The sequence below is a fragment of the Morone saxatilis genome, unplaced genomic scaffold (genome assembly GCF_004916995.1).
Source record: "Morone saxatilis isolate NCDOM2014 unplaced genomic scaffold, NCSU_SB_2.0 Contig16, whole genome shotgun sequence".
Taxonomy (NCBI): Eukaryota; Metazoa; Chordata; class Actinopteri; family Moronidae; genus Morone; species Morone saxatilis.
Window position 1 is genome coordinate 5,905,491 of NW_023339718.1, and position 17,114 is coordinate 5,922,604.

At 37.5% G+C, this 17,114-nt stretch overlaps 1 protein-coding gene across 3 annotated transcripts in view; it reads right to left on the reverse strand.

The window, feature by feature from the left end:
- edil3a (EGF-like repeats and discoidin I-like domains 3a) overlaps positions 1–17,114 on the reverse strand; it is a 104,727-nt gene that overhangs the window by 71,172 nt on the left and 16,441 nt on the right. The window contains exon 2 of one of the 3 annotated variants that reach the window (XM_035658850.1): positions 6,111–6,137. The exons of 1 other annotated variant lie outside the window; for it this stretch is intronic. In XM_035658850.1, the coding sequence (XP_035514743.1) occupies positions 6,111–6,137 (27 nt within the window). Of the gene's footprint in view, positions 1–6,110; positions 6,141–17,114 lie in introns of all 3 variants that reach the window. One more of the 3 variants, XM_035658848.1, reaches the window with a different exon arrangement.

Here is a 17,114-nt window from a genome sequence, read left to right on the forward strand (position 1 = left end):
TATGGAGCTGGATGACAATTCTAAACCTAGAACACTTCAAGTTGAGGGAGACACTGCATACCTTTACACCCTGATGTGTTAAAAAACATCAAAACCTGATGGACTACAACAGTTACATTAGCACACTATCATAGTGGGTTGAGATTTATAAAACTCTTTTAAAAACTTATTGGAAAAGTGCTCATTGTGGCTGCTGGACTAACATGTTTCTAACTTCCTAACAAGAAAATATAAATGATACATTTGTAGATACAAAAGTGGAGATCAAGACACATCAAAGAAAAAACAAGCAACTTTTCCAGAAAAGGTGAGGAGGTGGACATTGGGTGTCATGTGAGGATATCTCATCAGGCTGTCAGTGGATGCTCTCTTGGTAAGTTGTGTGATGCGTGTCTGGAGGAAACATTGGCAGCTTTCTTGTGTGAACGTCAGCTGCTGCTCTGCTGTACAAGCCAACGCTCGCTCTGTGATTGATGTGAGCCTGTGTTGTGTCCGGCACGAGCGCTGTGATTTCTTTTCTGGCTGCAAAGAGAGTCCAATCAATCAACTGTGAAAACCTGACCAATGGTTAAACACAGGAAAGCATCCTTTGTTTCCTTGAAGATCAATCACGAAGGCCTGACATTTTCAGGGTTAAGACTACATATGCGCTCTTACATCTTAGCTGACAGCTGTCACAAACATTAGCTTCTTCCAAATGTACAAGCAAATACTAATGTCATTACACTACACCTATAACTTAGCCCCTTATAAATGATATAGTTTACAATGCTAAATTTTACAATGCACCATTGAAGCTGAGAGGCTTTAGGTATTAAGACTCACTTAATTTCATAAGAGGGATATAATTAAGTACTGAGCCTCTTGTTCACTCTGTTTTCCTATTACAAAGACTCAGAGACAACACTCCTCTATACAAATGTAAACAATATACAGTATTACAGCTATTTCTCTGATAAATTAAATGCAAGGAAAGGGTAAAAAGGGTCTTACTACAAGTCTAACAAAGAATTACTGAATCCTTGATAAAGATATCTGTTGATCCCGGTGATGTGGTTGTGGGGCCAACTGACCATTTAGCTGCAGCAGTGGTAGAAGTGCCTTTAATCTAATACTAACCACAAATCCTTAATTGACAGCTGCACTGAAACACCAACCACCAAAGTCACACCCACTACCTTTATTGGAAAACCTTTATTTTAGAGAGGTTCCGTAGATAATTAAATAACACAAGTGAAATGACTGTCGATGAAAAAGTCCCCTGAAAATGAAACTGTCAACTGAATTTCAGTTCCAATTTCTCCATCTTACACAGTACTGAGTTAACAGTGAAAAGCTGGCCCATCAACCACCTTGTTAACCTTTTATTAAAATATTTTAAGAAATACACATTTTACCTGCCTCAAGAGAGTGAAATTTACATTGAAGTTCCTCAGCTCTGAATGTGCACCCAGCCACATCACAGAGAAATCTGACATGGCCTAATTGTGTCAAATCTATTTTAACCCAGCCTCTTTTTCTATGATGGCTTCACTGGTTCACAGGCTCATGGTCACTGCACCCATCCTTCACCTCGACTGATGAAAGTTGGCACTGTACCACCAATATTACATCAGTGCTCTCAGCATGAGCTGCCGTACGTTCATGCTTTTAGTGAATTCTATTCTCCTGTGCCCTTGCCACACTGCCATTTCAGCCCATCAGCATTTGACAATGTCGGACAAATGCACTTAGAATTGAAAGTAGTAAGAATCAAGCAGAAACAAAATGGTTTGGAATATGTCAACTAAATATCCGAATGGAGAGGTCACACTGAAGAGCAGCATCATTCTTGGAAGATCCAAAGAAAGGCATAAATGAAGGTTGTCTTGTCAGATACTAAATGCCATGAAAATGTCATGTCAGCATTGGGCCTGCCTCCAAAGGGTCTTCGGTAACAAAGGCATTGTCCTGATTCTAATGTTTGTGAGCAATGCAAAATTATATATCGTAAAAGGAATTAGCTGTAACCTAATAAGATTTAAGAAAATTAGAGAGAAGCTAGCACCAAGTATTTCAGTGGGGGACAACTACTGTTCTGTGTTCTGCAAAGAGACTGTTATTTATCCACTTAACCTTAAAACTCAATTATGCTTCTTGAGGTCTCAGTGGCATCTCTGGTATTTGCCTGTGGAGTCCACATGCTTCAACCACAGGGCTTAAGCATTTATAGAATTTGTGGGGGCACCTGCAGTGTTGTGTGAATTAATTTTAGGTTACATCATCTACAACTTTTTGCAGTAAAATGACACTGCAAATATGTGATTGGGGCTGCCCCTGCAATGGGCTTTGCAAAATTTCAATTTGTGCATGGAAGCCAGAGCCTGCGTCTCATGGAGCCTTCTCAGAAAACAGCACCCTGCATACCACAGAGGCCACTGTAAGCATACAATTAGGTTTGCTTTATCAATACCAGGGTCATTGTAGCTCTAAAGGATTCATGGTAGGCCTTACATTCAATAAAAAATAAGATTCTTAAGTCTACAAGGCACATTTCACACGAAGGAAGACTCACTTTCTGTGAGTCTATTTGTTACAATTACAATTTGACAATTAGTTTAGGCGCTCATTCTCCCTAAACTAGATACTAACAGAAAGTTAAGTGTATCATAATTAATATATAATGGGGGAAGGCTGGCTTAGAGGTATAGCAGGTCGTCCACTAATCGGAAGATTCTTGAGACCTTATGACCTGCTCCTATGAACCTGCTCCCTAAGGTTGCGCCATCAGTCTGTGTGTGTGTGTATGTGTGTGTGTGTGTGTGTGTGTGTGTGTATGTGTGTAAGAATAGGCGTTACTTTCTGTTTCTGATGATTGCATGTCAGCCTTTGTCATCTGTGTATGAATGTGTGTGTGAATGGGTGAATGTTGACCTGTAGCGTAAAGCACTTTAAGTAGTTAGAAGACTATAAAGAATAAATGCAGTCCAATTACCATTTACCAATATGTAATATATGCATACAATAAAATGTTTAATAATGTACAATAACTATACATCAAAAAAACACATTAAGCAAATACTGAATGAGATGGACAGGAAGACACAATCTTCATCTCTCAGATGCATAAGCAAGGGGATGTCTGAATGGATGAAACCTATTAATGCACTCTCTCTCTCTCTCTCTTTATCTTTTATCTATAATTATATAAATGTGAAGAAATGAATTTTGTACTTAAGACTAATGCACATGATGAGTACATTCTGAAAGCCAGTGAAGAGTTTTGATCATGATCTGAGAGGAATCTGAGAGTTTCTTAATATGGATATTTTAGTATCTCTTGGTATATAATGAAAGACCGGTGCCCATTAAAACTACTTCCTTTTTATAAAAAAAGAAAAAAGATTCAAATGTGCTTTGCTTACTTACTGAGAAAAAGCTGCATATTTGACGTTCAAGATCACATTTACAAATTAATCGAAGTAGTAATAATGTAACTACTTAATATGCAACATTGAAATTACAGTCTCCCACTACATCCTAAAACACAATAAAAAAGGTGACACACTGTATGCTCACTACATTTATTAATGTAATTCAGTTCAGTCATTGCTATTTCTCGGTGGGATTTTTTGCAGCTTCACAGCAAAAAGATGAAGGTACAGTTAGTCATTGTCCTTTGTATTCTTAATGTAATCAGAAATTTTCCATTTCTTACAGTAGGAACAGACTTTCCTAGATATAAAGAAAGAATCCCACCTTATGTAGATAAAATGTAGCCAATTTTCTCATTTCATTATTTTATTAGGGCAGAGGTCAAAATGAAATCCAATATTTTGTCATGTTATCACACTAAGCAGATTTTCTTTATCAACGTCAACCTTTCAAAACAGTAGCAAGACACATGCAGAGATATACACAGACCCTAAAGAAATACAGGCCAAATGTGCTGAGGACTAGTCCCCTTTATGTGTGCAGACAAAGGGTGTGAATATGTAGATTAAAGATATGAAGGCTGAGAAATAGCAGCTGATATGCTAAATTCTTTAAACCTGTCATGAGTAATTTGGCCTTCCACATCACCCTGTCCTATTTTCTCCCGAAGTCCAGTTCCAGGTCAGTGGCCACAAGTCACACCTAATTCGGGTCATTTTCAGATCAGATAATTATTTCTTGTGCTGTTTGCCGCATTCTCTCTGTTATCTGAAATGTGTACAGTACACACAAAAAAAGCTTTGCCAACATGATTTATTGCCGTTATTCTTTCAAGCAATTAACAGGAGTATATTTAGACTGAATTGCTATATATTATAAATAAATGTTAATAATTTACAGTATGTTCACACTTGGCTTGCATATTGTTCTAACAATATAATAAAAGTAGTTCTATAGTCATAGTGTGACTGTGGATAATTCTGAGACTCAGCAAACCATTTCAGGTGAGCACCTCTTCTCCTCCTGAATGCTCTGCAAGGAGAGACCCCTCAGAGTTAAAAAAGTTTTCCTGTTTTTCTTTTCTCAGAGTCGAGGTTGAGCTGTTGCTGCAGCTGCACTTCCCCCCATCTTCAACATGTTACTGTTCTTATATGCACTGTTCTTACTATGCATTTAACAGGAGACTAGAATACTTGTTGGCGTGTATGCCGCCCCCTGTATTCCTGGTACTTATGGTACCCACAGTGCTGCAAAAAAACTAGAAGAACTTTGGTATCGACTTGGTATCGGTTCTTGTGAGAGCCCTATGTGTGACATCTGTCACCGGGCAATTCAATCTGAATTGTGCTTTGTGACTTTGGTTAAAAAATATGAGATTTGGATGTAGATATTTAAATGAGCCTTTTAATTTATTTAGTACTTTTTGTGTGAAATTTCACTTTCCAATATTCATTTTTTAAAGTAAGTTTATTTTAGATTTATATTGCAGCAAATGTATATTCAGTTGTATTTATGTATTTATATATGAATTATGTATGTGGATGTACGTATGCATACATTTGTTTGTGTTTCTGTCTTGACTGACTGATCAGAGTCTGAGATGACACTAAGCTTAGCACTGAAACAACAGACTGCTTTGATTTGTAGGGTATTATGTCTTATCTAAATAAATCAGTCTTGTTTTAACCCATTTGATCTCAAATAAACATTCCACTATTAATATTAATGAAAGAAACATAGACAAAGACAATTAGATGCTGAGGATGCACTTAGAACTAGGAAGTTTGTATTCAGTTGCAGTGCTTCCCCAGGATGTGAAGTGACATTTTAATTATATCACTGATGAAGATAAATCAGGTTCTTGTTTACTGTTGTCCTCTGTGGTCTTGCTTTTGTAATGAAACTCTCGTTACATTAGTTCTTTCAATAATGAGAAGCAGTACTATTGAATAACAAATATGATCTCGAAAGAAGAGGATTTTCAAAGGAAGTTTCTGTATGATAATTCACAGATTACTTACTTTATTACCTATTAAATGCAAACACTAAGAGCAGCACAACTCAGTGCACTCCTTAGGGACTGGATACACTTTACATTCAGACTAATGCTAATGGCATGCATTTAAAGATGGAATGCATTGTACTTTACATAAATGACAGTAAGATATTGAAATTGTTGTATATTAAAGCTATTCTGGAGGTAATGGATTTAAACATCCTTGCTCAGACAGACTAGGAATGGTTTTAAAAAACATCCCTAGAAATTATGCTCAATTCTCAGGTATTCTGAAAATTTCACTCGATGAAAAGCAATCAAGCTAAAGCAATCACCGGCCTGAATTGGACTGTGAGATTCTGAAAACAATCTCAAAACTCTGTACCAGACCAAGACAAGTCACACTATTAGTGGAGGTTTAAATAGGACTGCCTTATGAACTGAACTACCAAATGATATAATCACGAGTGTTGCTGACCAGGCATGATCAGTGGTTCGATACAGGAATTAGAGTACATGGTAATGAAGGAAGGGAGAGGCTTGGCCAAGATTTAGAGACTGAAAGCACCCTCTTGCTCTCTCTCTCTATCACACACACCACACCCACACCACCAGCCACACACAGCAGCAGCACAACACACACACACAGACATACACAAATGAAAGGGAAATCATGTTACCAAGCATAAAAATTTCCCACCTGCTGAAGTTGGTTCCTCACCATCTGCTGCTGTTGAGACACAGAGGAAGAAAAGAGGGAGGAAGGGAAGAGAGAAAAATTATATTAGCTTTGTCAAAACTATGTCACAGTATTCAGTGCTGCAGCTGCATGTAGCTCTGCTGATTCAACTATAGCATTAATCGCACTGTGCACTACCATATGTGGAGTAACATTTGACATGTAATCCAAGGGAGCATACAAAATGTAACGCCAGACACACCTGCTACCTGTAGGCACAACATCCTGCCAGCAGTGATACTCCACACTGCGACCACTGAGCGTAACCTGGCACTGTGTCACAGCCCATCCCCCATTTATACACTCTTACTATGCTATGTCCTGGTCGGTGGCCTTTGACTAATATGTGTTCATCATTCTGGACCAGTGTAGGATTAGCCCCTGTGGCATATATACTTGTTTGCTGCATCCCTGGCTCCTAAGCCCCAGTCCAGCTCCATGGCTGAGACTTGGCCTGTCTACCATCATTACCACAACCCTCTATCTCCATCATCACTCATAAAATTGCTCTGAAAATGTGCCTGGAAGCTGGACACCGCTGCGGAGGCAAAAGACCAAGGGCATCAGATGCATAGGATGATGAAGAAAATTGCCATTACTGTTAGGGATTATCAGAAATGTGTTACATGTTGAAACAATTCCCTTTGGAAGGCTTCATTGGATGGAAGGATGGACGGATGGACAAACATGAACATATTGGGATTTGATGCTCTAAAGACAACATTAATTCTGCACGTGTTATTTCTCGATAGCTAATGATACTGGCTGTCAATGAGCTGGCTTAATTAAAGTATGATTAAATGTCATCTACACGTTTTCTTCCACAGCATTGCATACTAATTTTGCATTAACATATGGAAAGGGTTAAGGCCACATAGACCATGAGGCTGACAGTGAGACAGTTATAGATACAAGCATTTCATGCTGCTGCAAATGCATCTAAAACCATTTTAGAAAACTAGTAAAGTCTCAATTCCAATCATAACGCAGAGAAACATGCACAGAGTCCCATAGAGTTTTTTTTCCTCTTCACAAACCAAACATCAGTGCTCTGTCAGCCTGAATTCCCTGTGGTGTTTTTGGATGTGAAAATAAAATCACTTCACAAAGTGCTCTCAGAGGGTTTTAAAAACTTTTATATTGCCAATCTAATTTAATGTGGTACTTTATTTCAGGGGGTGTCTGCATTCAGTGTTTCCACTAAATGTCTAGAAAGACAAGCTGAGCTGACTGTTTTGACAAACTTAGGACACCCCTGGAACAAATGATTTCAACTCAGACAGCATCCATGAATCCTTTCTCCGCAGCTGCAAACTGAAGGGGAAAATGATTCACTTAGACAGCATTGTGATAAACAGCAGAATTAAAGAGTGATCCACAGCCTTTAACACTATTTTAAATATGAGAGAAAGCTTAAATTGAAGTCACAGGGAGTTAAAGCGAAGCACTTTCCCAACCTCTCATCTGTCTGGCAGTAGACGCTCTTCTTTGTGTTTTCCCATGCACATGGGCCAATGTGATCCCAAAACCAAGCACATTCCACACTTCACTTACTGTAGTGCGGTTTTCCTTCTGCCATTTCCTCTCCTCTCTTACCATCAGGGTCAAAACACACACATGCAAGCCCACAGAGACATACTGTGTCTGTGTCTACACACACACAATTACACACTCACAAAGAAAAAAAAAAGAAGGGAAAAAAACAACATACGCCTCTGAGTGCAGACAACTATTCACACCCACACATAAATACACATGCTGAGAAGATAGAGATACATAAAAGAAATATTTTTTGGTCCACACAAGTTGAAAATGGTGAATCATAAGAGTACACAAAATACTGACTTTTATTTGTACAGTACACTGGGCTGGCAAATTCTTGTCGGCAGTTGTTGATGTTACATATAAATAACTCAAAACACCCCATGCGAATAGCATCACATGGCTTATTTCCCATGGAAATGAACATTACTATTTATCTATTATTGTCTGCAGAGAGAAAATGTACTCCCCATTTAATAAATAGATTAGAAGATGAGAAGAGTGTTCACCTCTGCTGAAATAGTGAAACAGCACACTTCTTACTACTCAGTTTGTCACCCGTGTTGGGTAAATGCCTCTGTGGTACACAGTTGCAGACAAAACTGACTTAAGCTCACATACACCATGTGATGTATAGGAGGCAAATCAGGGGTTTTAGCATGCCGCAGTGAGACACTTAAATGACCTATGTTTGCACTTTCCTGACAGGTGAACTTTTGTAGTTTGTAGTTGTAGTAGAATATTTACTGCCCTCACGATGGAACACAACCAAATATACTGTCTGCAACGTTGTTATGGCAAACCTCTTAAGGAGAAAGTGACACACGTGAGCGCAGTTAATGCCCCGTCTTGTACCAACAGTCAATATTGATTTCTCTGAACCAAGACAGTGTTGTTTTCCTGAGCTTAACCAAGTACTTTCAGCTTCCAGATCTCAACCATAAAGCAGGCATGTGTAGTTTTTGGAACAGCCATATGGGTTGTGTTGGAAGGCATACAAATTACCTATTTATCATCATGGTAAGAGGATTTGTTAAAGTTTTGTGGCAGTCAAAGTTGACTTTAAAAGTGGGTATTCTAAAGGGGTTTTCATGTTTCAGATAGGTTTCATTTATTTTAGCTTATTATTCTATTTAGTCATGCCAATATTATTATACCAAGCCTTTCAGAAAGGATGCTATTCAGTAAATCAACACATGGCTTAACAGACTGCTTTAAAACAATTGCTTGTCTGTCTCACACTGCTGTTGAAACTACTGCTACACATTCTGGTGGAAATACTTCTAATACTGTATTACAAAGCCACAGAAGAAAAATAAAATGGCATTAAATAACATATTGCTAGAATAGTCAGGAAAGTGGGACTATACTGGTACTTACACTCAGTAATTGAAAGCATTGAAATGTCTGTTCATAAAATCCTGCAAATCTAACATCTTTCAATTTCCCTCCCCATAAAAGTTGTCATCAAAGTGAAACCAGATTTCCCTCAGCAGTGGGGCTATAAACAGATATATAATGAATCTTGAAACAATCACGAATAACCACTTAAGTGTGCTTGCTACATACTGTATCTCAAATAATGTGGTGATATAAACAAGAACATTTCAGTTTAATGTCTATCATGTCTTTCAAAGTGGTGAAAACCAAACCGCATCTGCATATTAGAGCTGTGAGCAGACATAACATCAAACAACTTACGCTAATGTTCTCTATTATTAGGAACCACACTATTCTGCTAACCAACAACCAACAAATTATTTAATCAGTTGAATGTGTTACAAGGGAATACTGCAGATATGTGTGTTTGTTTTCTTGTGTCTTTCTTACATGTACTTAACTGCAGGTGCCAAGAGTGTAAGACAATGTTATTCTTGTGATTATAGATATAGAGAGGCAGGCAGACAGACTAGACATTACCTTACATAGTGGACATTTGGTACAACAAATACTTGACACATGGATACATCTAGAGAGTGCACTAATAGATTTGTAAAACATGGAAGGTTCTGGAGATGACTTATTTAAATTGCCCCTCCTCCTCCCCAGCAGAAGGTCCTCTATGTTGCACAATGAGCCTCCATTCTGGGACATATTGGTCTAATCTGACTGACAGCCGGGAGGCAGTAATAACCATCCATAATCTAAATGGGAACCAGCCACCCTGTCCAGCATAGGGCCGATATGACCTCAAGGTGTTCAGTAGAGATAGAGGGGCCGGTGCACAGGTTGGACAAATACAAATCTTGTACAAAACACAAATACATATATAGGGAGGAGTATACACATGCATATATTAGAAGACACAAATTAAGGTGTTCGCATGGATGACAGGTTTGAGTTGGGGTTGGGGGAAATTTGTTCATGTAATCTTTCCCTTCATTCGCCATTAACAGCAGTTTTGACGTCGCTATGTTTGGACAAATGATGGAAACCATGGATCTAGAACAGAAACAATTGATGCACCTTTGCAGCATGCCCTTTAACAGCAACGACCTGTTTTAAATTCACACACTCACATCCAATGATTTAGTATAAATTACATGAAATCAATAACACAATATGGATCAACAGTACATTTTAAAACAAATAGCATATTTTAATCTCCATTAATAGTGACCTTGGGCTTCATCTATAAAATCAATTTAAAAAAATAAATGTGGAGAAAGCTAATCTGTTTTTATCAGTCACAGTGGATGTGAGATGGTATGCACCCCCATTCTATTAACTGCAAAAGGTAAATTAATCAAAAATCCCAAAATTGCACATAACTTGGTTTATTCATTCCATTTTACAGAGTGAAGTAGAGGTGATTGTTGCTGAGGTTGAGGCCACGCAGGCTACATTGTCTGCTGGTCGCAGTTGTGGTATGACTTGATTTGTTAAGTGGCTTGGCCGAAGCAAGTGGTGCTGCCAAGAGCAGAAATTATTAGGAACTGGTCGGATATCAGTATTGATGGTAAAAGTGCATCATTGCTCTATCCCTCTAATAAGATCATCAGTGTTGTTGCTTCTGCGATATAAGGTGGCCGATGATTTGGAGATTCATAGGGTAGATGGCGGATGTGATTTATTTGTATGAGGCGCAAGGAGGAGAGTGGAATGTGTAAAATGCATTTGGATCACCTCTGATTAACCATGTGATCACAGTATCACAAGCTGACAGACACCTAGAAGTGGAATCAGAGAAGGTGAGACGAAAGAGAGAAAAAAAAAAAACTCCAACACCTACAGTGCTCTCTTACTATTAGTTAATCACCTAAACTGCTAGAATTATGACTTTCAGTACAATATGTGGCACATCGGTCACATTGGTAAAATAAAGAATCGGTTAGAATGACAAAAGCAACTATAGAAGAACAGCATTTTTTTGTCTTACATTAGAGACATTCTGTGAGATTTTCACAATGAAGTGTTACATCTGGTCTGTGGTCGTGTTCAGTTTTGTCTCTTTAATGTGGCCATTTAAACAAGTGAAAGCTTAGCCCCACTTAAATTATTGACAGCTGTGAGTGCTGTAGCAAATAATGTAAGAGATTTTGACGCCAGTGAATACAGACAACAAAATGCCTACATTTCTCTCAACGTTAGTTATCAAGATGACAAAAGGTTAGGAGTAGAAACATTTGATAGAATACTTGTCGCCTGCCTAAAATGTCAATAGTAATACCACTCTCAGTGAGTGGTAGGCTGAGAGATGGAATATAGTACATAGTGTGAAAACTGAGAAGTTAGTATTGTAAAGGTTAAATGAAGTGTATGTAGGTGTGAGATTCACATTCTGCTTGATCTGTCAATTTTCAGTAAAGAGGAAAATATGTAAATTTTAAGAAATAATTGTCCATTAGGACAATGTATATAAATGTGATGAAGTAAATACATTTGGATCCTTTTGAGTGGGACTATGAAATAATTTCTGTGCTTTTTCAGTGTGGTCTCTGTAGTATTAACATTAACCCCATAACCCTGTAAGCCGTTCATAATAAAGATGAATGTATTGTTTTGATGTATCCACATTTGTCTGGGTGAGAGGTCAAAACAATGATTGCAAATACTGTAATTATGATAACCATCTATTGCACACTTGTGGGAGCCAGTGACTGTTTCATGATATTGAGTTTGATGGCATTGACCTGTGGATGTTTTGTACTTTGGAAAGGTTGTGCACAAACTGGATGGCCAGTGTTATATATTGTATAGGGTTGGGCATCCTTCTTTTTTTTTTTTTAAATGGTGCTAAAACAATACTTATAAAACGGTACCGGTGCCTAAACAGTGTCAGAACCAATACTTTAAAATAAAAAAGATGATTGATGATATACATTTTTTTTATTGCTAAGGAAACTTGGAACTTGAAATGGAATAATTAACGGTTTTAATAATACTTAAATATGTTCATATAAATAAATACAAAACACCCATTAAATGTACATAACAAATTTACATAACATTTGAAACCTAACCCAACTACAACAATTTAACACTAAACAATAGTTGCAGTACTAATAACAGCAAAAAAGATTTTGAGTTTTTATTCTTGGTATTGAACAAATCACTGAAAACAAATTCAGTCGAATCACTTGCTCACCAAACTTTAGACTAGTGCAGCTTATTTCCTCCTTATCTCCATCTCCAACCCTGACTTCAACTATTTAATGACTTTAGAGTTGGAATTAGAGGAAGGTGTATTCTTCTCACCGAAAGCAAAGAAATCAGTCAAGTGATTTTATAAATGTGGATGAAAAATCAGGTTATATTTTTTATGCAGATAATCGAAGACCTTATGTAAAGTGAGTAACAACATAATTGTTTGATTAGTAAGTGCAATATGATTACTGAATTTAGGAACAGTAGTGCATTACATGTTTTATGATGTGATTGTTGTTGATTGTGATGGAATGACCTTGACAAGATTGGTTCAACATTGCAGGTTATACTGTGACTGCTAGTGTTACTGCACTGATGAAGATTACTATCACAGACAGATAAATAATCATATATCATGATAATCTTTTTTTATTAACCTGTCAAATTGTCTGCACACATTACATCCTAATAAAATATAATTCAAAGTATTGACCATATATTGTAAATGGCAATTGTTGATGGAGTAAACTTCTTAGTATTGATTATGTTGCCACACATTACTGATTAGCTAGGAAGTAACAACTGAAAACCCCAAGAAGGATTGTGGGATAGTGAAATTGAGCTCTATCTGACATGATGGCTCTGTAAAGCTTATCACTCTTACCTTCATGGCCAGTCGGCCCAAGACAAAGTCAAAAACAATCGGGGTAATAGATTGCATTCCCATTTAGCAGCGTGGCATCAAGAGTGACAGTCAGCTGTCACTGCTAATGCTGGCAGCCCAGACACCACTCACCGGGGCTGACAAATCCTGTTTGCGTCTGTCAAGTGTCTCCTGTTATGAATCTCAAGCAGTAAAACTTTTGTTTTCATGTTTCTTTCCAGCATTTGGCAGTGAGTAGGAGATATGGGCTTATTTAATCATGATACAGTAGTTTGAAAAAGAGAGTATCCATAAAATGATCACACAAACCAGTTTAATTTGCCACAGGCCTGCATTTAATTACAGCATGACTCAAATCGCAGTTTAAAATGTTCCATGTGTTTTCAGCCATAAATGAGTGGTATTAATTATCACAATCAACTTGCCAGGCAGCTGCAGAATAAGAATGACATAAATTGTTATAGACTAGCTGAAATGATAATAGGTAAGAGTATAATTTATATACGTGACACAATTCAGCAAATCAGCATTTACACTCACTAAGTTTTAATGTCACTCAGATAACATCATCAGAATGGAAAAAAGGAGACTACACTGGTGGCACAGTGTGAACACAGCTAAGACCTTTTGTTTGCTTGTTTAGAGACAGTTAGAACTCAGAACTCAGTTCAGCTGGCAATAAACTGAATTTATATAGTATCATTTTCGCTTTTTCTGACAGAAAAAAACGAAAAAACAATGTCTACAGTGGTTTGTCGCAAATGAGGATTTAGTTAGCTGCACTGTGGCACATATGGCAATCTGTGTACATGTGCTACATTAGCACTACAGATATCACCTTTCCTTGTACCCCCTACCCACACACACACATACACACACATGCTCACACTCTCCAAACTCCAGCAGATGCTCACTGCACATCTATCTCCCACATAACATCACCCTTAAAAGTGTTTGTTCCAACATAGCAGTACTTATTAACATTAAATCATCTTGCTATGGAGTGGGTGGCTAACTGTGAAATGACTCACAGACACAATACCGACAATAATTAGGGAGGCATTGTTGACGTTCTTCCTACTAATGACAAGGAAGTGCAGTAGCATACCCCTTTATATCAAGTGGAGTGGTAAACACTACCTCTAAGTAAATAACCCATCTATCCTCATTTTACTATTTTGTCAGCGGAGCAGGAGTGCAGGGTGAAGTTCTCCATTAACGAGTGCCTCTTTGACATGTGGTTCAGCAAGCGAAAAAAATACTTCACACTCCAAGATGAGATCAGGGATTTTTTTCCCTTACAACTCATCTGGCTTCTATGGATGTTCTACATGACATTCAACCTCCTTTAAGTAAGTAATATTACATGAAAGTAGGAATATTGTAGAAAACCGGCCTGCACTGTATGAAAAGAAAAAATCTTATTGCAATTTTTCTGACAGATACTGTGACTGTAGTATGATTTACAATGTCAATGTATAATATTTTTGCTTTAGAGCTGTATTTCCTAATGTAGTGGTGAAAGCACTGCCAAAACAGTTTATTATGGGAATACGAACTCTGCTCAATAAAGCAGTGATGGATGATATGTGTTTCAAAATTTTAATATTATTTTATTACATTTCGGAATTGGTTTTAGTAAAGTCAAAGTGCAGTCTGTTCTGGAGGAAATCTTAAATATTCCCAAAGCATTTCACTTTCGGAAGCAAATCCCTTTCTTAATGCATGTGGTAAAAACAAACTTTATTTTCAGCAAAATACATTTGCCAATTGTAACATTTGAAATATATGAAACTACAACAGTTATCTTTGTTATGGCCTTTTATCTGTACTTCTTGATGTGATAGTTTCACTAGCAGGTAAATCTATAATATAACTGCATAGGGAGACTCAACCTTACTGTGAGTTTTTGTTAGCTATTAAAACAAATGGTATCATATTTAAGACAATACAAAAAAAAGCCTTTGGAATGGTCATACTGTGTTAAGTCAAGATATCAATCTGAATTTAACATATTGATCTTGTCTAAAACTAGACTCTTGTCTAAGACTAATTTTCCTTTGACAAATGTGCCAGAGTCAACTGAAAGAAGCCATAAAACTGTTTAAAATCCATAGCATCACTGACTGTATACTGTATGTGATTGCTTGCGGAGGGGATGTTCAGTCAAATAGAGCATCAAATTGTTATTCCAAGCATAACATAGAGAAAACCCCATTGGATCAGACTCTGTACAGGAAAGTGTTTTTGTAATGTGGTCAATACAGAGTGCAGACATGTCCAAGGCCTGATTCATAGTGTGTTTTTGACACACAATCAATAAATAATATATGTTTTCTATAGCGCTATGGTCACTATTGATTGTCCATACCCTATAGAAGGCTACGTCAAGAATACAGAAGTAGACAAAAGTGACATTTCTTCCTGACAATTGTGTTCAAATTCTGAGATTTGATAGATTCCTCTGGAAACTGAAGACATGTTGCATGCCAATCCCATCTGATAACAAAACTATTCATTTACAGATTAATTATTTTTAATTGTTATTCTTCCAGAAATAATTCCAAGTGAATAACGGTTGTTACGCTGTTCACTGTTTAATGAGCAATGACCAGATGCCTTGGCACAGAGGCTGATATGCATGGCAGCGCAGATATGCATGGCAAACTGTTCCTTTTCAGCAGAGATGTTGTTTCTAGGGCATATTTTTGCATCTTGTTGTGTGTACTAATGTGCAGAAAAAATAATCTTATAACCAAAAGATTTATGGTAGATGTCATATGATGGTCTTTAACGAAACTCAGATGGATGGGTTGGTGGGGGTTTGAATCTGTCAGGTTAAATATTATACAAGTAGAGCTGCATTAAAACTATACCTGCATTAAATCTACTGTGTTTCCTCGTGTATTCTGAAAAAATCAACCCCACATAAACTGTATGAGGACCAATATTGCACCTGCTATTAAAAACATAATATATATGAACAGATGTGATCAGATCAAAAACCCAGCTTCTCTGATTTAACTTTTTGTGGCTTTTAAGACAGCAAATAAAACAAGACAGTGACTATACAAAGAGAAGATTCCCCTTACCAGGACAAATGTATATTTATTTGATCTGTGTACCAAAATGATTAATGTAAGTAAGGATTATAACTGCACAGTGCCAAGAGAAGGAAAAAGGGAATGAAGCAGAAACAGCAGACTACAGCAATACAAGCCAAGAGGCAAAAGCCTTCATATGAGGCAGTTCGCCACCATCTTAAAGGAACAGTTCACACCAAAATGATACTGACATTGATGTTGGCATCCTTACCTTCACTCTCATGTATGCAATTCCACCTAAGAGTGTATGAACAAAAAACAAATACAAATGAGCTCCCTGAGTGTTAGAGTGAACTGACCCCATTATGTTGCTCAAGCTGTTGCAAGAAATGTTATGGTAATTTTCCACCCCTTTTGGATCCCAAACCATTGTTTACTTCAATTATCTGTAATGGGTCTATAAAGGCTAGGTCCTATTGTCTTTGAAAAGAGAGCTATATGGTGAGGGTTTTCTGTTGTTTTAAATTTGTTTTGTAGAATATGATATTATATCAAACTGTTCATGTTCCAGCTTTATCATTCGTGTCACGGAAAGCTGCTGTCATGGGATTTGGATGCACTTACACCTACCAGAGCTCCCATCTGTTTTAGAGGATTTAGTTCTCACTAAGTACTTGACACCTACAGTATCATGCTCAATATGTAAAAACGACTAAACAAAACTACATTCTCATTCCATTTCTTTCAAAAACACTACCTTGGTTGTTTCCTCTGGAACGAGAGGTTGGCTCTGGGGGTAATCTGAGTCGCTCCCGGTGGGTGAGAGAGGTACCAGCACATTGCGTCAGCCAGAGAAAAGTTCATGCTATTACAGGTGGTTATGTTACTTTAGTCTGCCATAAAGTGTCTAGATAAGCACAAGTTGCAGTATGACAGTACTAAAAGGCAGTATATTGTGTTTGCTGTCACAGAGGTCCCTGTTCAACGGTACTGCATCTTGCTGCATTCTTTACAGAGTTGGTCTGGACTGTGAAATGCCGCACCTTAAAGTCAGCCGAAGGGCCTCTGAAGGTAGTAGAATTGTCCAGGCAGAGATTTGTCTTTATACTAGAGGTGTTGAAATTAATC